The 23,260-nt window shown below is 41.7% G+C and overlaps 1 protein-coding gene across 5 annotated transcripts in view; it reads right to left on the bottom strand.

Moving 5' to 3' along the window:
• Positions 1-1,407: 1,407 nt before the first annotated feature.
• Positions 1,408-23,260, bottom strand: part of LOC128690888 (ADAMTS-like protein 2) — a 373,672-nt gene continuing 351,819 nt past the window's right edge. For 4 of the 5 annotated variants that reach the window (XM_053779644.2, XM_053779643.2, XM_070088378.1 and 1 more), the window contains exons 4-17: positions 21,963-22,278; positions 19,909-20,019; positions 19,151-19,317; positions 17,504-18,464; positions 16,282-16,388; positions 15,413-15,614; positions 15,003-15,132; positions 14,243-14,396; positions 13,558-13,794; positions 12,743-12,905; positions 11,053-11,246; positions 9,602-9,812; positions 8,779-9,222; positions 1,408-7,635 (exon numbers count right to left, since the gene is read on the bottom strand). In XM_053779644.2, the coding sequence (XP_053635619.2) occupies positions 7,532-7,635; positions 8,779-9,222; positions 9,602-9,812; positions 11,053-11,246; positions 12,743-12,905; positions 13,558-13,794; positions 14,243-14,396; positions 15,003-15,132; positions 15,413-15,614; positions 16,282-16,388; positions 17,504-18,464; positions 19,151-19,317; positions 19,909-20,019; positions 21,963-22,278 (3,501 nt within the window). In that variant the 3' untranslated portion in view covers positions 1,408-7,531. The remainder of the gene's footprint in view (positions 7,636-8,778; positions 9,223-9,601; positions 9,813-11,052; positions 11,247-12,742; positions 12,906-13,557; positions 13,795-14,242; positions 14,397-15,002; positions 15,133-15,412; positions 15,615-16,281; positions 16,389-17,503; positions 18,465-19,150; positions 19,318-19,908; positions 20,020-21,962; positions 22,279-23,260) is intronic. The other variant, XM_070088379.1, reaches the window with a different exon arrangement.

The following is a 23,260-nucleotide window of genomic DNA, read 5'->3' as shown; positions in this document are numbered from 1 at the left end:
CAACACTATCTCGAGGCACTCTCAACACTATCTCGAAGCATTCTCAACACTATCTCGAGGCACTCTCAACGCTATCTCGAGGCATTCTCAACACTATCTCGAGGCATTCTCAACACTATCTCGAGGCACTCTCAACACTATCTCGAAGCATTCTCAACACTATCTCGAGGCACTCTCAACACTATCTCGAGGCACTCTCAACACTATCTCGAGGCATTCTCAACACTATCTCGAGGCACTCTCAACACTATCTCGAAGCATTCTCAACACTATCTCGAGGCACTCTCAACACTATCTCGAGGCATTCTCAACACTATCTCGAGGCACTCTCAACACTATCTCGAAGCACTCTCAACACTATCTCGAAGCACTCTCAACACTATCTCGAGGCATTCTCAACACTATCTCGAGGCACTCTCAACACTATCTCGAGGCACTCTCAACACTATCTCGAGGCACTCTCAACACTATCTCGAGGCACTCTCAACACTATCTCGAGGCACTCTCAACACTATCTCGAGGCACTCTCAACACTATCTCGAGGCACTCTCAACACTATCTCGAGGCATTCTCAACACTATCTCGAGGCACTCTCAACACTATCTCGAGGCACTCTCAACACTATCTCGAGGCATTCTCAACACTATCTCGAGGCACTCTCAACACTATCTCGAGGCACTCTCAACACTATCTCGAGGCACTCTCAACACTATCTCGAGGCACTCTCAACACTATCTCGAGGCACCCTCAACATTATCTCGAGGCACTCTCAACACTATCTCGAGGCATTCTCAACACTATCTCGAGGCACTCTCAACACTATCTCGAGGCACTCTCAACACTATCTCGAGGCACTCTCAACACTATCTCGAGGCACTCTCAACACTACCTCGAGGCACTCTCAACACTACCTCGAGGCACTCTCAACACTATCTCGAGGCACTCTCAACACTACCTCGAGGCACTCTCAACACTACCTCGAGGCACTCTCAACACTACCTCGAGGCACTCTCAACACTACCTCGAGGCACTCTCAACACTACCTCGAGGCACTCTCAACACTATCTCGAGGCACTCTCAACACTACCTCGAGGCACTCTCAACACTACCTCGAGGCACTCTCAACACTACCTCGAGGCACTCTCAACACTACCTCGAGGCACTCTCAACACTACCTCGAGGCACTCTCAACACTACCTCGAGGCACTCTTAACACTATCTCGAGGCACTCTCAACACTACCTCGAGGCACTCTCAACACTACCTCGAGGCACTCTCAACACTACCTCGAGGCACTCTCAACACTACCTCGAGGCACTCTCAACACTACCTCGAGGCACTCTCAACACTACCTCGAGGCACCCTCATGATTTTCTCGACGAATGGGATAAAAATAAATATATCTAGACCAGTTTTTCACATAATTTATTTACGATGTAAGAGACACAATTATCACTTATTTACAATCATTATGGCACGAATATTGCGAACCAGAGAACATAGTGAATTAACAGAGACACAGACAAAGACAGACAGACAGACAGAGGCCCCCTGTCTGCAGGGTTTCTATACGAAAGATACTTAATAAAGTTATCTTTATTCCAGGAAAGGTATTTTTACACCGTTCACTTAGATATTTATTTTATTTACGACATAATGACATTCAGAGACAAAATAAATGAATGATGGTTTCAAATTGCTGGTGAAAATGCGCATAAATGAAGGTAGTTAATACTTATAAATGAAAAATAAAGGGAGAAGTAGAGATTAAATAAGTGGAGAGAGACTGGGAGGGAGAGGAAGGGAGATGGAAGGAGGGAAGGGAGAATGTAGGCAGAAACCCGGACGGGAAGCAAAGAAATGATTAAACATTAAACTGTAATGAAGGAGATTACGATGTTAAGCTATTTCTGAACTATGAATAAACTTTGCACGGAGAAGTGAATAAACTTTGCACGGAGAAGTGAATAAACTTTGCACGGAGAATAAAGTAAACTGAAGAAGAAAGGTGTGTTAACATGACAATGAAGAACGAAATGACCTTATATAGACTTTTCGAGAAAAAGTAATTGCAGAAGTAAAGATACCACAATACGAGGAAGACAATAAATGAAGCATAGGCAAGATAAAAATTAGAACAGATAGGCAATAGAAGAAGCGTTGATAAGACTAAATAAAGAACTTACATAATGCAATACAAGAAACACAGACAACACAACAGAAGAAGCATAGATACGACAAAAGCTTAAAGATACGCAATAAATGTAAGATTATCTTAGACATAAAAAAGGTCTAAAGTGATAGTTGGAGATACACAATAACGTCAGGGAAAGCGTTGTTGTCGAACAATAAAAGGCTGAGATTTTGGGGTAATTGTTTTGTATACATCTATTGTCTAAACACCTTTATCGGGAGGCTTGAAATTTTATGATTGACATCTAAAGTTGACTATGTCAAGAGACGTCTTACTCGTTGTAGAGATATCCTACTCACTGTAGAAACATTCTACTCGCTGGAGAGATATCTTACTCACTGAAGACGCATACTACTTGCTGTAGAGGCATCATAAGTGTTGAAGATATACGTCACTTGTTGAAGTGACATCGTACTCGCACTAAATAAAACCCTCTCGTTCTAGAGACAGTCTACTCGCTTTAAATGCAACCTAATCACTTTAAACACCACAACACCTATATTCCACACTACTACGATCATTATAAGTTACTCCTGACATTAGTGAACAAGTGAACACGATGTAAAGGGACTTCTAATTTACATCATGAACACCGACCAGTAGAGGAGAGATCTCTGGCATTCCTGGATAAAGCATTGTTATCACGGATCCAGCAGAACAAATGCTAGAGACTAATTTATTTTACTGGGAATAAACACCACAATGCCGTGGCTGGAACGGTTCCAGCCACGGCATTGTGGCTGCTAATCCACGATTTGGAGAGGCAACCAAAGAACGACGGTGAACCGGTTACTACTATTATCAGAATCATTTTGACTCAGGACGAAACCAAACTTCATCTATGGATCCCCTCGCAGAAATTTGGGTAAGATATGCAGATTTTGGAAGATTAAACATTTACCAGGGCATCAGAGAGATATAAAGCCCTTCGACACGGTTGTAGCACTGATGGCAAGGTGTTAAAAAACTCTATAAGCATTATTACTCGACTTGTTCATTTTACGGCGAACAAGAAGCGACGTGAAGCCATCCCAAGAGTGACAATAAATAGAATTGGATAGATATACTCTTTTGAATGTCAGAGGTTTTAGAAAAGAGCATATCTATATACCCAAATTACATGAAAAAAATATGGATATGACGTTAAATGCTTCGACAACTTCTTAAACTATTTATATATATATATATATATATATATATATATATATATATATATATATATATGTATATATATATATATATATATATATATATTGCTAAAATCGGACGATTTATACTGGCTGGCTTTCAATTAATTTAGACAGAGCGACAATCAAAATTGCAAAAATTTATATTATGCATTAATTCATTCACTCTTTATATTACACTCATGATTTTGATAGTTAATGACAAAAGCTACAGTCACTTTACGGGGAGAGTTGGAGGAATACTCCGAGACGGTGATACCAGGATAACAATCATGGAGGTACGGAAGAATGGAAGATGACAGGATATATACTAGTAAATAGGCTGGCAATCATTGAAAGTTGGACTAGCGAGTGATCATGAGGTCGTAGTGAGTCAATCCACAATGAGGTTGCAACATCTACAGATCGAGGTTGTAACATCCACAGGATGAGGCTGCAGCATCCACAGAGTGAAGATGTTACAACCACAGGGCGAGATTGCATCATCTAAAGGATGAGATTATATCTCTTGTGTTTCACCATTCAAAGACTGAAATTGGCTCTCTCTCTCTCTCTCTCTCTCTCTCTCTCTCTCTCTCACTCTCTCAAAGTTTGCATCTGATCACCTATAGAGAGCAAAATAATTTTTACCATGAAATGCAAACACACACACACACACACATATATATATATATATATATATATATATATATATATATATATATATATATATATATATATATATATATATATGCATAGACTATAATATAAGTTAATGAGTCACTTGTAGACAGAAAAGAAAAATATATGAAATATCAGACAATATTGTCAATGTTACGTAAAATTATTCATAATAATATACACCTTACCATATCATGCAATAATTTGCAAATGTATTTCATGAAGCGCAAAACCCGTGAGGGTCATTCAGCATGAGGACTGGTGCGGTCTCAATCCTCCGTATGCTAATTGCGGTTTTACAAAAATAATAATGTGAAAAAGATGAAGAAGAAAAAAGGAGAAAATAATAATAATAATAATAATAATAATAATAATAATAATAATAATAATAATAATGAAAAATTTTAATAGTAATAAATTTCTCATGAATTGATACAGAACACGTAACTATATAGTGGTGGTAATGGCGGTGGTGTTTTGTTCGTCAGGAAACAAGATCAATGTCTCCTGACACGGAATATACATTAACAGGAACAAAACGGTGCTCTATCTAGAGCTGTATCAAGTCTGAAAGTCTATACACAGAGCGAAACCTTGTACCCAAAATAAAAAGCTTTCTCTTCCTTACTGACGACGGTACGACGTTTGGATCGAAATACGGAGACCTTTAACTGGCTGAGAATCCGCTTGTGGAATAATTATAACCGTATATTTTAAAGTGGTGGACCGGTAAGCCAGCGGAAGGCTTCGGTCAGATGACCAAAATTTCCCTCCAGCTGCTGGTCATCAGATGACTAAGACCCACGTTAGGAACCATTTTCCTGACAAACATCACCAAACCGAAATCCTCTTGTTTTCCAGATCTTCATCCTACACCACCTTTAAAAAAAAATATCTAACCTGTAGCGTCTTAAAATGATGTGACATTATTTACAACATCGTGGTGACGCAAAGATAAACATAGGTCGTGTGTACTAAGAGGAAAGTGTTGGCTACGTTACCTCAGATGCCAGTTACCAACAACTCGCCCAGAGGAAGAGTGAAAATATCGGTCATTTGATATTGGCACTCGTAAATAAATGTTTAGTAAGATCTCTAATAAAACATTTAACGTGTAATCGACAGTGGCAGTATCTGGACACTATCGGCAGCGACATATCTGGACAGTATCGACAGTGGAAGTATTTGGAAATAACACGAGGGGGGGATGGAGTGAGAGGAAGTAACTGGGAGGGAAAAAATTATATAAAAAAATGTGGAGTGTATGGCGGTAGGTGATGGTGAAGATGAAGATAATATAGAAAGTGAGAGAGATGTGAAAATAATTGTCGAGGGAATCAAAGCTGGAATATAATAATACTGAGGAAGAATGGAGGGAAGATGGGGAATGGAAACAGCCGATGGAAACACTGATTCAATTGAACTTTCGAAGAGAGAGAGGTTTCACAGGACCAGTAACTATTTTTGTGTGTATGAGAGAGAGAGAGGAGGGAAAGAGATAGGGGAGGGAGGGAGAGAGAGAGCAAGCATAACGCAAACATCTCATGAAGCACCGGCACCAACATCACGGTGAACGACTATGTCTACTACCTGGTCAGTCTCACATAAACAAAGAGGCACAGTTTAAACCGGCCATCACATCAACTACATCAACACTCGACCAGGATATTAAATAATTATCCCATTCAAGTGTCAGTCGAAAATCTAATCCTCGACAAATATATCTTGATCAAGTGATATATATATATATATATATATATATATATATATATATATATATATATATATATATATATATATATATATATATATATATATATATATATTCATGTTCAAGAACAACTTGCTAAAGTCCTATTCATATATCTTGCCTTCGTGCAACACTGAAATGCCTCTTGGTTACTCTACTTTCTGACGCTCAATGGATGCTCTGTTGTCATTTGCTGCTAACGTGCCACTAGTACATCTATTGCTCAAGTGGTACTTGAGTACCCCTGCTTAAAAGGATCATTATAATAGCATCCTGCTCAGCAACTACTCTTATTCGGTCCATTTTTGTGACATGGATCACTTGCTCGACTTCAATGTCCTCTTCCCCGCAGTCCTCGCTCCCCGTCGGTAACTACATTTTGAAGACCATTTAACTGCATTCCTTCACATCTATGGGTCATCTTGTAAAACGTCTTCTATACACTTCCTGGGAAAACACTTTTAAACTCTCAACAAGCTTCAAAATCACTTTATAATCACATACTGTGATTTCCAGTTCCTTTTTTTCTTTCTTAATGTGTTTTCTGAGGTAATATATTTATGTAGACTACAAATCACAATATTGTGGCTTGAATAATTTACAACTAACCCACAAATTAGAAATAAATGAAAAACTGTTAGCACTTCTATCCAGAAGTTCTATTTAGTTATTATATCACCGGTTTTAGTCAGGTAACATAAATTTTCCTTTTCTTTAGCACAGTTTCTTCCTGTGGTTCTCTGATGCACTTGTCTCTGTGTAATTTCTGCAAAAATGATCAGAAAAACACATCCATTTTTTTCCATTCGTCCACCAGGCGCTTTGTAATTATTCTTACCCATATTACCATAAAACTTATAATTACTATAATAATCACAGTTACAATTATCACCTTCATTACCAATCTCATATCAATTCCTTTGCAATTAATATTTCCACTCTCGTCAGTTATCAGTAATTTTCTGTCATCATTTGTTTTACCAACTTTTTGTATGTGAAAAAAAAATAAGTTACAGTCGTATTAATGACTAAATACGGATGAATGATTTCCAGTGTCTCGTATTTCTGAATATCTTAAAGAAAAATTAAAGCAAAGATCTTTCAAACTTTCACTTAATTAAACTATCTGCTACACTTACTACTCTAACCTGATGTCATTATTCTAGAGATAGTTTAAATTAAATATTTCAATATTATTTCTACTGTTGCTATATATATATATATTACATACATACTTAAAAAGTCTTGCAATGTCTCACTGCAGATGAGAGTTCAAGCACATTAAGTCACAAGCGCAAATATTTCTAAAGTGAATGCTTTGATAATGTCTCTCCTGAGTGTAGTTATAAGCAGGAGACTTCTCCTTGAACACACAATTTTTGGTAGCTATTGAAGTATTTTTGTAGAGTGACAAGATTGATGCGGTTACCTATAGCAGTCAAAGCCCCGTTATCTATGAGAACCCACAAGTATATCTGTCATCCTCTTTTTTTTTGGGGGGGGGGGGGAGTTTTCAGCAACGATTGTGGCCATTTTCTTGAGGTCTGGCCACCACAGATTCCATTTTTTAATAATGTATGAACTTCACATTTTTTCTAGTTAATGATATTCGTAATATTTATTCCAGTTTCCCCGCTATGTTTACTGCTACTATCAAGTATTAGGGATAACACCTGGAAGTATATTTATTACGATATTCGGTACAGTCTTCTTCAGCAGTGGCTTTTGCTGACCGTGTTTTTCAAGTATTACTGCAGGTGCGACAGCAGAGTTTATTGTAGTATTTGAGACGACACAACCTTGCTCGGAAAACCAGATGGCAGTTCTTTATTCGGTCAATACAAGCTGTGAAGAAAAATAAATAAGATGAAAAGGAAAGCAGATATACTAAAGTCGTTCATATCATATTTTTCATTTAATGTTGTAAAAACCAAGATAGATTTTGTGATGCATCGAGTAAAGGCAGAATATATATATATATATATATATATATATATATATATATATATATATATATATATATATATATATATATATATATATATATATATATATATATTTATATATCAAGCTGCGGCAGGCCAGGATTCGACCCCAGTACACAATGTCCCTCCTCAAGAGGCCAAACATTGTACATGTCACCCTACCATCTGAGCCATCGATCCTACAAACAACATGAGCTTAGCGAAATAGGCTTGTTTCATGTTGCGAGGGCACGCGTAGCTGATGAATGCTCAAGGATTAATTTCAGCCTCCTCCTGTTGGAATACCCGCCTCTACAAGCAGTCTATTCAGCAATGAAACCACGAAACAAGTGGTTCTGAATCATTTACCAAACCACGCAAAAACAAGCGGGTATATACAGAGAAAGAACACAGTTAGCAGGACTCGATACTGCTGCTGAGACGGACAAGATTCCTAGGCAGCGCTTCTGCGTGGTGCATTGATATAAAAATTGCTTGTGAGGTCAGAATATACAGGAGGAGATTGAAAAAGCTTGAATCCATGCTTGAGGCTCACTGACGTGCCCGGTCTGGGAAAGAAACAAGGCTTGTGAACCAGGCTGCTCAGTTTATGTGGCATTTGTGGCATAGTGGATAAGAGCGCTACCTGGGAATCTTGTCCGTTTCAGTAGCAGTATCGAGTCCTGCTGACTGGGATATATATATATATATATATATATATATATATATATATATATATATATATATATATATATATATATATAAATGAGGAAAGATTTGATTTTTGCGCTGAAGCTGATTGATTGTATTATGAAGGTGTGAAGGAGTGAATGTAAAGTATAAATCAATCTCAGTGTGCATTGTGAGATGACAAAGAATCGTTGTTTATTGTGAGGCAACCATGAGCCTCGGAGCGTAGTGTGAATACGATGTATCAACCTTATTGTGTGGAGTGTGAGGTGTTAGTGAATCACTGTACTGTGAAAGTGACATTAGTGCATTACAAGTAAAAATGAGTCTTTACCTGGCTCCTCAGTGGCTGGATGATACTTTGTGGTATCCTCCGAAGCTTCTGTCCCACCCTTATCATGCCCTTCCTTCTTTCTATCTTTTTTCTTCTTTTTCTTCCTCTTCTTCTCCTCGTCCTCGTCCTCGTCAACGTCGTCGTCTATTTCCTTATCCTCGTCCTCGTTACCTGAAACAGACTCGTCCCCTTGTGCGTCCTTGTCAGGGATAACATTGAGGGCGCTGCCTGTAGTCTCCTCAACTACTAGTTCATTCTCCTCCTCTCCCTCTTCTTCCTCCTGCTCCTCATCCTTCGTCCCATCTTCCTCCTTGCCATCCTCTCTCTGTGTTGCATGACCTTCGTCAGGAGGGGCGTCCTGTTCTTCACCTACCCTCGCCTCGCCTCCAGCTGGTCCCTTCACTCCTGACTCTTCAGCAGCGCTGCTCTTGGACGAGGCTGTCCCTGAATGGCAAAAAATAATATGGTGAAGCAAACTGAAACAGTCCCGTTTTTCTGGCAAAGTATTGTTATATTCTAAGTGTCTTTTCTTTGCATACTTGGGAGAAAATTTTTTGTAAGGAATGATCTAGAGTACAGCAAAGGTGGTTCGTTTCTTGAAACTACTAGATATGTAAGTAAGTTCAGAATAAATTAAAGAAAAAGAAAAAATCAAGTTATCTCCAAGGACACCATATCAAGAAAGACTGAATGAAATATTGATAAAATGAAACCAGCGTGAATGACAAACAGTTACTTGAGATCATATATGAAGAAAACAATGAGAGAGAGAGAGAGAGAGAGAGAGAGAGAGAGAATCCACACTGATATAATACATCCTCACTACTGTACGCAGGCTTTCTGGTGTCAACAGCACCTGCAGCAGGCTCTAGCTCTTGGTCTTCAGGGACGGCGGAGGCGTTGCAGGGATGGAGGTTGCATGGCTGGCGGATGTCGGGGCGAGTGAGATTGAAGCAGTCAGCCGTTGGCGTGTGTGTGGCGTCGAGGCACGTCACCTCCCGTCTCATGACGCCTCCCTCGCACGAAGCCGAGCACTGCGGCAGGAGATGATGAGATGGAGGGAGGTTGGAATCCAGGGGCAGAGATGGAGGGAGGTTGGAAGCCAGGGGCAGAGATGGAGGGAGGTTGGAAGCCAGGGGCAGAGATGGAGGGAGGTTTGAAGCCAGGGGCAGAGATGGAGGGAGGTTGGAAGCCAGGGGCAGAGATGGAGGGAGGTTGGAAGCCAGGGGCAGAGATGGAGGGAGGTTGGAAGCCAGGGGCAGAGATGGAGGGAGGTTGGAAGCCAGGGGCAGAGATGGAGGGAGGTTGAAAGCCAGGGGCAGAGATGGAGGGAGGTTGGAAGCCAGGGGCAGAGATGGAGGGAGGCTGGAAGCCAGGGGAAGAGATGGAGGGAGGCTGGAAGCCATGGGCAGAGATGGAGGGAGGCTGGAAGCCATGGGCAGAGATGGAGGGAGGCTGGAAGTCAATTCCTTTAAGGAAAAATGGGATGAAAGAAGAGATTGTGAAGATTAGGAGAGAGACGAACAGAGGCATAAACTGAGGGATGAAGGTACAACTGGAGGAATGTAGGGAGACTACCCAGTTGAGAAACAGAGGGAAAACAGATGGTGGAAAGCTGGAGACCAAAGGAGAACGATGAATTAAGGCTGGACATGAAGGAATTTATGGAGTGATGAATCGAAACTGGAGGCCAGTAAAGAAGATGGGGAGAGGTGGGAGTTCTGTGTTTGGGTATATAAATATCAGTAGCGTTCAGTCAATCTATGCTAAAATAACACTCAACCTATCACCAACTGGAACAGAAATATTTTTGTGAGGCAATAAACTCTAAGCAAATAAAGAATAAATGGGCGCAATACCGTGACTGGAACAATACACAAATAACCCTCACATGACTAGTTAATGGTCCAAGCCGGTCCGACTGACGAAGGTGTGTACTACTCACCTGTGGCCACTCAGAGATGTATCACTCATCTTAAACCTCTCAGAGGTGTGCACCACTCACGTGTGACCACTCAGAGGTGTGTACCACTCACGTGTGACCACTCAGAGGTGTGTACCACTCACGTGTGACCACTCAGAGGTGTGTACCACTCACGTGTGACCACTCAGAGGTGTGTACCACTCACGTGTGACCATTCAGAGATGTATCACTCACGTGTGACCACTCAGAGATGTACCACTCACCTATGGCCCCCTCACCTGGGACCACTCAGCGGTGTACCACCCACCTATAACCCCTCACCTGGGAACAGTCAGAGGTGTACCACTCACCTGGGACCACTCAGAGGTGTACCACTCAGGTGTACAGGGCTGGAGGTTACACTGGCGGGAGTCCTGAGGTCTGGACTCCACCTTACAGTGTGAGTCTTGCAGAACCCGCCAGCGTTGACGACTCAACACCACACACAGCACCGAGCGAGTCTGCACCCCCAAGCCACACTCCTCACTGCACTCTCCCCAAGGACCTGTTGAGACGGAGGGAAGGAGGTACGCAGGTACAGAGTCACATGTACGTAGGGAGGAGGGTTGGAGAGAGAGGGGATGGAGAGTAAAAGGGTGTACAGGAGGGATTTAGGGAGGAAGGGGGAGGGGTTGGAAGTTAGGGAGGGTGGGGAAAAATAAAGTTTTTTATTTTTTTTAATGCTATATTTTGAAAAACGTAAATTAATTTTCTCCTTTCTTAGAAGCGTTTACATTTATCCATGATAAATCTCTATACTCTATATTATGTGCATATTATAAACACACGCAGCAAATTCAAGGTCTGTTGCACCTGACCGTAACTAAAGTCAGCAGTCAAAAAACGACCTGGCAGTAAGGGCAAGACAGTAGCTTTTCTTTACTCTTATATTCTTTCACCACTACTTACACTATTTACAAAGTTAAATCAGCGGTATAACTATAATACAGATAGAAAAGAACCACTTATAACGGCAGTATGAGTGGACTAGACCAGCACAAGTAAGTATTTGACTCACATCCAGGTGGTCAAGCACATCACCTTAGCTGACGAGTCAGCTCTCACGCTGTTGGTTCAACTGGACAAACAACACAGCAGTGGGGTCCAGAATTACTATAGTATTCTAAATTGCCAGTTGGCTGGTGGAGAGGGCATACTAGTGGTTAGGTTAGGTAAGTGTTTCCTGACGCGGGTCTTGGTCAGATGATGACCCGCCTTTGGAGCTTTTGGTCACCTGACCGAGGCCTTCCGCTGGCTTACCGGTCCACCCCTTTAAAAATTATGGTCGCCAGAGTGCGTAATATTAATGCTACACACTGTTCTCATGTATATCTCTACTGCTTTCACCCTCCTCTTTTAATTATCATTATTCTTATAATCATGGGGGAAGCGTTAAACCCTTAGAAGTCTAACAGCATCTAGAGTATGGGAGGCATTTGCAATGAAAGTGATTAGATTCAAATCTTTGGATCCAATTCTTTTTACCAAGAGTCTATCACAGGCTCTTGATGGGGCTCCTCCACTATTCTTTGTCACACTTCTCTTTTTGACTCCATGTACATACAGGTTTTTCTTTGGAAATAAATGGTATAAAATACCGACACGATAGAAATATAAACACATATGCAGTATAATGTGATCCTTTATTGACAGCGTTTCGCCCACACAGTGGGCTTTTTCAAGTCACAAACAAGTAGATCTGTTTGTGGCTTGAAAAAAGCTCACTGTGTGGGCGAAACGTTGTCAATAAAGGATCACATTATACTGCATATGTGTTTATATTTCCAGGTTTTTCTTTCTCTCAATACTCCCTGTATTTTTTACCTCTTTGTTTACGTGACTCACCAAGTGCTTTATATACCATCCTTCTAATATACTCTAAAAACTAAATACATTAACTTTCTTATTTCTCGCTTTCTCTTCCGATATGAGGCCACCACCACTACCCACCTACACCAACCACCATCAACTAACCATCTACACCTACCGCCACTCACCTACCTAGGAACCACTGGCCACCACACCCACTCTCCTCTCTGCAAGGCCTGGTTCTGTGGGGAGTGTTGACAGAGGGACACCCTCCTGTTTGCTCCCCGAAGTTCTCTTCTCCTGCCAAACAATGCACACGTCTCCTCTGTACACCCGTCCCGCATGTCTCCGAGCACTGTTGCAGGGTGTGGGGAGTGTGGCATGGAGGTGTTGCCATAGATGCATTTCAGGACGTGGATGGGAGCATGGTGAGGAGGGGATTCCTCAGGTAGACGGAAATATCACAGGTTTGCAGGATTGGAAAATAAAGAAAGCGATTTACATTAGTACATTTAAAATCATCATACATTTACACACACACACACACACACACACACACACACACACACACACACACACACACACACACACACACACACACACACACACATATACACACGCACACACACACATACACACACACATACGCACACACACACATACACAAACACAGTGTGTATGTCTAATTAGATGTGTGTGTGTGTGTGTGTGTGTGTCTTAATTATATAAAATAAATATGTTTATTGGTCGATGTTTTCAAGAGTGTTTCTATTAACATTATTTTCTCACATGAAAATGAATACTTTTAAAAAAATATGAGAGAAGCGAACAATAATTAGAACTATTATATTCCCTTGGACACACCAGAACAGTACGGGTCACACAGAGCCTGGGAAACAGAAGCGAGTCATGTTTTATCCCAGGAATTACAGGGGCAGCTCTAATTCTTCGGTCTAACAACCCTTTACCAGCACTAGAATGGAATTACAACTTGAGAGAACGCCTACCTGTTCAGACCATCTAGAGAAAAACCAGGTATTGGTGGCGCAGGATCCCATGTCGCAGACCTGCTCCTTATCTGGCCTGGTGTTGGATGAGCAACTCTCCTCACTCACAGGAACGCTTCTCAAGATGCAGGTAACCGTCCTGGTGCGGGTACCGAGGCCACAAGGGGCTGAGCAGTTACTCCATGGCCCTGAGTCCCACTCAGGGGTGTTGCTTGAACATCGACCCATCTCACACACCTGGACGAGAAAACACCGGTCATGTAAGGCTTCGCAACTGACTCCCAACTTTGTAAATGGATTCTCCACGAACGTTACGGTGAGTACTGAACCATTATTCACTGATGAAGACTCAGATCTTCGTCTAGGTTTCATTTTAGTACCACAATAAAACTATGGTTTACAATAAGGTAACAATCATATAGAAAAGAGTAGTCACTCACTGAGGGCATTTCCTCAATAAAATTCACATATAGTGTACCTACGCACTTCAGGTCTTCCTAAAATGTAACTCATACCAAAGCGTAGCTCCACACCAGCCCCGCACTGCAGGAATTCCACGTGAAACTCATAAAAAACAGCGTAGCCCCCACACCACGGGTGTTCTCACAACGCCACACATATACATTACGCATAATTGCACACAACATGCGTTATTAATTTTGTTTAACAGCAGTCAGAAACAGACCTGAGAGGTAGCGACGGTGGGAGGGGAGAGACATGCTGCCTTGGGTACCATCATGGTAAGCGAAGGTGATACCACTTGTTTACACACCAGAGGTCGAGTTTGTACACCCATTCCGCAGGTGACGCTGCATGGGCTCCACTCCCCTGGCATCCACCTGTAGGGGAGACAGAGGAAGGTGAAGGTGAATGCTACAAGAGGAAGGGTACCTGAGGAAAATGTTGGTGAAGGTGAGAAACACAAGATTTAACACTTATGCACTTACATGGTACCTTTAGTGACACATTTTGCCCACTCAGTGTAACCTGATAAAGCCTAGTTGAAAGGGTGAAACGTCTTCAATAAAGATTTCGTATAACTGTGAGTTTCGGTATTTCGTACCATTACCTACCCACAAGATCGCCATGTTGGTTCAATGGGAAAGATCTATTTAGGTGAATAAAATCTATTTAAGAGAGAAAGATCTAGCTACGTGTATAAGATCTAGCTAAGTTATTAATATCTAATTAAGAAAATAAAATCTATTTAAGTGGAACAGGATCTTGGCATTAAGATATTATGTTTCCGAAAACAAAATTCTTAGATTATTTTTCATGAAGAGGAGGAGGAGGAGGAGGAGGAGGAGGAGGAGGAGGAGGAGGAGGAGGAGGAGGAGGAGGAGGAAGGGTGTTAGGAAAATGACAAGTAGGTACCACACTAAGAGGGTACTTCACGGGCACCACAAAGACGGCAGAGATGTACCGCGTAGGTACTAGACACTCACGTTGCTGGACAGGGGTTGAGATTACACATGACGAGTCTTGTCTCCGGGCGAGGCAGGTGTCCACACCGACGATCAGGAACGACTTTCTTGCTCCTTTTCTTCTCACACGACAATATTACCGTCTGGTTACCTAAGGGAGCAAGAGGGTGAGAGTAGAGGTTGTGCGAGTTAGAGAAAGAGTGAGAGAAAGAGAGAGAGAGGGAATTGAGGTTTGTGTATTGTGAGATGATTTTAGACTCGTACTAAAGACACCGAATAGGTAATTCACCACTAAATATCCTGTTAAGGCAATGCTCCAAGGCAAATAAGAAAACTACCACATAATTTTAACGATGCTGGAGAAAATGCAAACTTGATCAGTCTTGGATATCCGACTTTACTGGAACCCAGGGAGCACTGGGGAAACTTACCTCTACCACAGGTCCTGGAGCACGGCGTCAACCCCTTCTCAGCCCACTGAAATCTTAATCCTTGCTTCCTATGGCGTCCCTTTCTGTCTTTTTGATTTTCCTTCCCTCTGTCAGCCACATGGGCGCCTACGCCGTCCTGCTGGTGGGGGTGAGGTCGTCGACGACTTCCCTTACCGCGTCGTCTTGGCCCACCTGATGTGATCTGAGAGAGGGACACGAAAGAGGCGATGAGCAGACTGCAGTGTAGGTAAATTCCCAATCTCCTTTGCTCATTTTTCCCAATTTTGGTTTTCACAGGAAGCGTTAGCACCATTGCTTGTGCTGTGTGACCCAGCACAAGTAATGGTGAAGATTCGATCTTCTCTTCGAACCACAAGACAGAGAATATGATTATAGGTTTTATTCTATGCTTCCCTCGGAGTATTCTGTGAATATTTCGATTAATAGAAGGAAACTTGAACCTCCACCAATCCTTGCTCTAAATGACTCTCAATGGTTTAATGTTCTATATAAATATATATTTGATAAACATCCACTTTCTTCAGGTACTCCTTTTCTTCAATTTAAAAACTTTTTCTTTACTTTCGAATGAAAAGAAAAAATGGACTCCTTATTTTGGTACAGAAAAATAGCTTATGAGTAACAGTTTGCTCTTAGGTTTTTTTAAGGTACCTTGTTAACCTTAGATATAAACCATCGAAACGTCCATTTTGCTCCAAGAAAACCTTGTTAACCTTAACTAGCCCAGATGGCGAGCATTGTAATTTGTTTATTTTTGTTCACCACCAGTTAAACCCCTTGAGCTTTGTTTATGCCGAAGAACCACTTGGTAAAATAGTTTCCCCAAGATGAACATTACATCGACGTACGGTTCTGTTGTGTGTGGTAGAGGCGGGCGAAACGTTGGGTTGGGTCAGCTGTACACCTGGATCGAAAGGCGTGAACTCTGGAGGCTTTCCGGACACCTTCCTTCGACCTGTTGATATGCAGACACAATGACACAACATGGGAGAAAGTGATGCAAAATTGCAAGAACTATGATAATAAGACGTCAGATTACTCGACTTGTAAGAAGCTTAGAATATGGTAGATTGCAATGAACTGCAGCAAGAAACATGCAAGATGGCAAGAGCTATAAGAAGCAAATAATTTTAACAGAAGTGCTGGCAAGGATCCGCCCAATGGCATTTGAGCTCCATGATGCACAGAGAGTAGGCGCTCAATAAATTGCTAAATGTTCTTATTTCTGGGACATACATACCTAAGGATTCAGTCGGAGATCACACTCTTAGTCAATTATTATTATTATTATTATTATTATTATTATTATTATTATTATTATTGTTATTATAATCATGGGGGAGCGCTAAACCCGTAGATATTATACAGCGCCTATGGGGGGGGGGGGATGAAAGGCATTCAGGCTCACTTCAGGGAACTGGAGGACAGATCCAATTCCCTAGCTCAAGAGCCCCTTGAGAGGCCTTAATCAGTTGAACTCTGAAAGATTAATCACATAAAACTAGGAGACAGTGATGTTAACTAAATCTAATTTTCTTCATGAGCTGTAAATGTAAGTAATGAGAAAAAAAGTTCTTATTCTAGTATACATGAACATATCTTCAACGTCCATCATAAATTTGCTCATGCAGACTTGCCAAGCAGACTTGCCAAGCAGACTTGCCAAGCAGACTTGCCAAGCAGACTTGCCAAGCAGACTTGCCAAGCAGACTTCAATAAAATGTTAAACAATGCAGAAAGGTCTGCTGAAGAGAAATTAACACGGAAATTTCCGTGGTTTAAGAGTAGTGGCAACATTCTTCAGGATTCTCACCCAGTGAGAAAATGTCAAGAAAATGTGATCTGCTCAGAAGAGAACGTCTGTACTATTTAATAATAATAATAATAATAATAATAATAATAATAATAATAATAATAATAATAATAATAATATACATATAATGGTAAAAATATATGGCTTATAAAATTTTTGAGTAGCATTTAGTAGATATTTTTATGATAAGCAGAGATGAAATACAGATACACACACTTGAAATATTTGTGAAACAACAAAAGACATTGTGTTCTCACCCGGTCCAAGTTGAGAGCCATGTTGGTGTCGTGTCTTGTGTGTCACTGTAAGTGTGGGCGAGGTGGTGGGACCGGGCGAGGGTCGTCGGTGGTGCCCAGGGACAATGCTAGGAAGTACTCTGGACCCCTCTGGAGTGCCAGGCCGGGGGATAGCGACAGGCCTCAGATGCAAGCTGTTCTTGGGGAATTCTGGTAGAAACCCGCTCTCTCTAGGCGGAGTCAAAGAGCTGGCGTCGTGGCTGACCTCGTCAGTGTCTCCGTCAGTTCTTACCTGCCCCGGGTATCTTTGTGCTGGGAACCCGCCACTTGGATACTGTTGCCCCGGCAGGAAGGGCGTCCCAAGGGAGACCCCTCGACCCCCTTCTTGTAAGCTATATGTGGGACTCCATGGTATAGGTACAGTCCCTGAGGTCTTGGTGGCACTCCCTAATGGTGTGATGGGCTGGTTGTGGGAAGGAATGCCAGGGATACCAGAGGGAACCCTAGAACCAATGTTTGTTGTGGGATCAAGTTGAGTTCCCAAAAAGGGTGGTCGTTTTCTTTTAAATCCCGTTGGATTTGTTCCCACGACACTAGACTGGGAATTGATGGGAGTAAAGGGAATACCGCTGGAGTTAAAACTGCTCTGTCCGCCACCACCCACTGGCCCGAAGTTTCCTCCTGGGAGACCGGTGTTTCCGGTGCTGTAAGGGTACAACCCATGGACGCCTGGATTCACGCCACCTGCATTAGGGATCCGGATTCCGAAATTCGTTTTCCTCGAAGCGATGCTTGGATTTCCCTGAGGTAGAGGCTGGAAGGGGGTCAACTGGCCTTCCATGTTTGGTCTCAGACCTCCAGATGGGCTGCCCAAGGCTCCCGAGGGAGGATTTAACCCGCCCGAGGAGGGACCAGTGAGATATTCTGGTAGTGGTACTCTGTACTCGTACTTGATGCCTGGGTTGGGACTCTGCGATATCAGCTGTAGGAATAGCATTGAGCAATTAGATTTTATAATTATGGTTCTTCAGTTTACCAGCTTGCAATATATAAATCAAATATATATGAGTGTCTGATAAGGTATAAAATACTTTAGTTAGCCTCAAAATCGTAAACCTCATTTTCTGTGAGTAACCATCGACTAAATTATAAGAGAATGAACATTTGAACGGAAACATGTTAATTATTGGAATGATGAATTAAGATAAGATTTGTTCGCATTTTTAACCCGGGGGAGGGTTAGCCACCCAGGATAACCTAGTAAAGTCAGTGCATTATTGAGGATTGTCTGCTTAATTTCCACTGGGATCCTTCAATCTTGTCCCCTAGGATGCCACCAACACCAGCTGACTAACACCCAGGTGCCTACATACTGCTAGGTGAACAGGAACAGCATGTGTAAGGAAACATGCCCAACGGCTTCTCCCGTGCCGGGAATTGAACTATGGACACTCAGTATGTGAGGTGAGTGCGTTGCCAACCGAACCACGGGACATCTTGCAGAAGAGAACTATATTCGGGTTATACCTGAGAATTAGTAACCCAATTAACCTTACCACTGCAGTGTGATTAATTGGAACTAGGAGACAATTTGACACAGAACCACATTTGCTATTAAAATTACATTTACCCCTTTTAATGCAGCTTTTAGCTACAGAGAAAGCTTACCATGAAGTCAATGGGTTCCCTGAGAGGTCCTGGGGCCGAGAGTTGCTCCCCGTGGCCGTCAGTGGACGGGGTGTACAAGAAGGTGGTGCCTGCCGCTATATACTGACCCGCAGCTTGGATGTCCCAGTTCCCGTTGAGGACGTAAGTCCCATCCGACCGTCTCAATGCTGCGGGGCAACACAAGGAAAGATAAGTGGAAAATGAGTTTAAATGAAGGAGAGTTACGAGCAGTGGAATGTGAAAGAGCCAATACATAAATTTATTAAGAAAGTTGTCAACTTTCTTTACAAAAGAGGCATACTTTATATCAACCAAATCATTCCTTCCACAATTTTATACATAAGTTTCATGAATCGGGCCACTGAACGCTTCTCTCAGTCTCGGGAACGCTCGAGCACCAGCGGTATATAGGAATATTTTCACAATGATCCTATCTAGTTATAAGTACAAGGAACTGAGCGAGATTTTAAGGTTTGCTCAAAAACTCAAATAACAGTAGCAAGCGAGTAGCTAGAATTTCAGGGAGGAAGAGGAGGAGGGAAGGATAGTAGGTATTTTCTTCGTGAGGAAATGTCATCCTGACCTGGTCTTAGCTTACGACGACCCGTCAGGAGCTCTTCGAACAAAATTTTATAAAAAGATTTTTATCTATCCAAATTACCCGAAGGTTCCAGAGTTAAGGACCAAATTACAGATGAAAAAAACACTGAAAGAACTGGTATAGAGTTAAGCTGTCATTAGAGACAGGATAAACTCACCGAAGAAGTTCTTGGAAGGCTTCATCTCACTGATGGTGAGATTGCAAACACCAGCAGGCACAGGAGTGACGAGGGAGTAGCCGTAGGGTAGTGAAGACCTGGTGAAGATCCCTGTAGGAGTAAAGGCACGAGGTCAGTCATGATGGAAAAGAGGGTGAGGCGGGAGGAGAACCAACAACCTTGGCGTATACTGGAACACGACCGCGATTAACAGACAGAGGATCGAGCCTCTCACACCCCTTGATCTGAATAAGTCACAAATTAAGTAGATCATGTAGAAGCTACAGTACATCTATAAAACATAATAACAAGTTTGATTTGTATTTACATTGTAGCTAAAATTTAATAAGTCAGAAAACGGCTCAGACTCCTCTGAAACTTTGATATTTATGTAATACTATTTCTTTTTTTCTCAAAACTTTCTTTTTTTTAAAGAAACTTAAATGAAGAAATGAAAAAAAAAATTCTTCAACGAAGACAAGGAATCTTAAAAAAGGGCAAATATATTATTACATTCCCGTGGAAGCGCTAAACTCGTAGGTGTCGCCCAGACCCTGGACACTAGGAGGTAATCAAGGTTTGATCCATAGAAGAGGAAAGTTGCTCTAATTCTTTGGATCAAAAGCCCTCCACTAGCATAAAGCCGCATCAAAATTACTTCAAGAATTTCAGGGGAAGAAGGTACATGCTACAAGGCTTTCAGGGAAAAAAGGTACTTTTTTCAAGACTGTCAGGGGAAGGGGGAGCTTCTTTTAAGGCTTTCAGGAGAAGAAGGAACATCCTTCAAGACTTTTTACGGGAAGAAGATACTTCTTTCAAGACTTTCCGGGAAAAAGGGTACATCTTTCAAGACTTTCCGGGAAAGAAGGTACATCCTACAAGACTCTCAGGGGAAGGAGGTACATCCTACAAGACTCTCAGGGGAAGGAGGTACATCCTACAAGACGTTTAGGGAAAGGAGGTACATCCTACAAGACTCTCAGGGGAAGGAGGTACATCCTACAAGACGTTTAGGGAAAGGAGGTACATCCTACAAGACTCTCAGGGGAAGGAGGTACATCCTACAAGACGTTTAGGGAAAGGAGGTACAGCCTACAAGACGTTTAGGGAAAGGAGGTACATCCTACAAGACGTTTAGGGAAAGGAGGTACAGCCTACAAGACGTTTAGGGAAAGGAGGTACATCCTACAAGACGTTTAGGGAAAGGAGGTACATCCTACAAGACGTCTAGGGAAAGGAGGTACATCCTACAAGACGTTTAGGGAAAGGAGGTACATCCTACAAGACGTTTAGGGAAAGGAGGTACATCCTACAAGAGATACGGAGGAAATTTTAGGAATTGCTGGACTGTGTTTAAAATTTAGATTCTTCCTAGAAATGAGAGAATAACACAGCTGGATACATTGGATACAGCGCATGCGTTACGATGGGACACAGGCACTGGATACAACACTTGTGATACAGTACACGACATCTGCAGTGATATACACATTCGAATATTACTTCTGTATTTTTTACTAGGAGTATGGCTGTAAGCGAGACATGTCTGTCTCGCCCTCTTCAGACGGTGTATCGAGCCTTCGTTTATCTTTGGCCAGGATGACCTCCACGGGTTTACCGCTTAACTTTATTTTTAATAAGATTTTTTTCCGGAAACATTAACAATACCAGGTAATCAGTACACTGTATTATCCAAATAAAAAAAAAATCCCATTATTCCAGAACTGTTCACGTACTGAATTGTATATAACCAAGTATTATCAAAATTATTATTTTTATTATTATTATTATTATTATTATTATTATTATTATTATTATTATTATTATTATTATTATTATTATTATTATTATTATTATTATCATTTCTCATGGGGGAGACCTACTTCATTGAAGGGTCATGCAGTATCTAGGAAGAGAAAGACAATATCAGGTTTGATCCTTGGAAAAGGATCAAACCTGATCAATAGGCCTTTATCAGTATAAAAAAGGGGGGGGGGGAGGACGAGGAGAAGGTGGAGTCTCGAACCTCTGTCCTGTAAAAGCGGTCTACTCACCGGATATAATTCTACAAAGGTTCCTCTCTCTGGAGCACAGAGCACAGGTGGGAGGGATCCTGCCCAGGTGAAGCCCTTGCAGTGACTGGTGGGTTCCTACTGCCCCACCCTGCAGTGACTGGTGGATTCCTACTGCCCCACCTTGCAGTGGCTGGTGAGTCCCCAGGGTAGTCCCCTGCAAAGTCTGCAGAGTCCCCAGCGTCCCTTCCTGCAGAGGCTGGTGGGTCCCCATGGAGGATCCCGTGCGGAGGGAGTGTCCTGGACGTCCTCCTTGCAGTGCCTCTGGCGTAGGGAGGTGCACTCCTCCTCCCACTACCTGCAGCCACAACACACGTATTGATAACAACTCTTGTATGTGTATCAACCTTCATTGTTATATATATATATATATATGTATATATATATATATATGTATATATATATGTATATATATATATAATGTATATATATATATATATATATGTATATATATATATATATAATAGGTAGTAGGTTGGTAGACAGCAACCGCCCAGGGAGGTACTACCGTCCTGCCAAGTGAGTGTAAAACGAAAGCCTGTAATTGTTTTACATGATGGTAGGATTGCTGGTGTCCTTTTTTCTGTCTCATGAACATGCAAGATTTCAGGTACGTCTTGCTACTTCTACTTACACTTAGGTCACACTACACATGCATGTACAAGCACATATATACACACCCCTCTGGGTTTTCTTCTATTTTCTTTCTAGTTTTTATTCTTGTTTATTTCCTCTTATCTCCATGGGGAAGTGGAACAGAATTCTTCCTCCGTAAGCCATGCGTGTTGTAAGAGGCGACTAAAATGCCGAGAGCAAGGGGCTAGTAACCTCTTCTCCTGTATATATTACTAAATGTAAAAGGAGAAACTTTCGTTTTTCCTTTTGGGCCACCCCGCCTCGGTGGGATACGGCCGGTGTGTTGAAAGAAAGAAGATATATATATATATAATATAATATATATATATATATATATATATATATATATATATATATATATATATATATATATATATATATATATATGCAAAACAACCACTGTGAAAGAATAGAGAAGTTCCAAGCGCTTTCGTGACTACTCACATTATCAAGGAACAATGAAAGTAAAGCATCAAAGGAAGGTATATAAAGGGGTAGCCCATACCTCACTATCAGATACCATAACAACGAAACACCTGACGCGAGACAGCAGGCCCGCCGGTCGGACTAGACAGGTCCTTCATACAACCCATCAACAAACTATTCTACCTGGAGTTTACCTGGAGTTTACCTGGAGAGAGTTC

Source organism: Cherax quadricarinatus, chromosome 24, assembly GCF_038502225.1.
Source record: "Cherax quadricarinatus isolate ZL_2023a chromosome 24, ASM3850222v1, whole genome shotgun sequence".
NCBI classification, from domain to species: domain Eukaryota; kingdom Metazoa; phylum Arthropoda; class Malacostraca; order Decapoda; family Parastacidae; genus Cherax; species Cherax quadricarinatus.
Note: the sequence above shows the minus strand (reverse complement) of the source record. Positions and strands in the feature narration are given on the sequence as shown.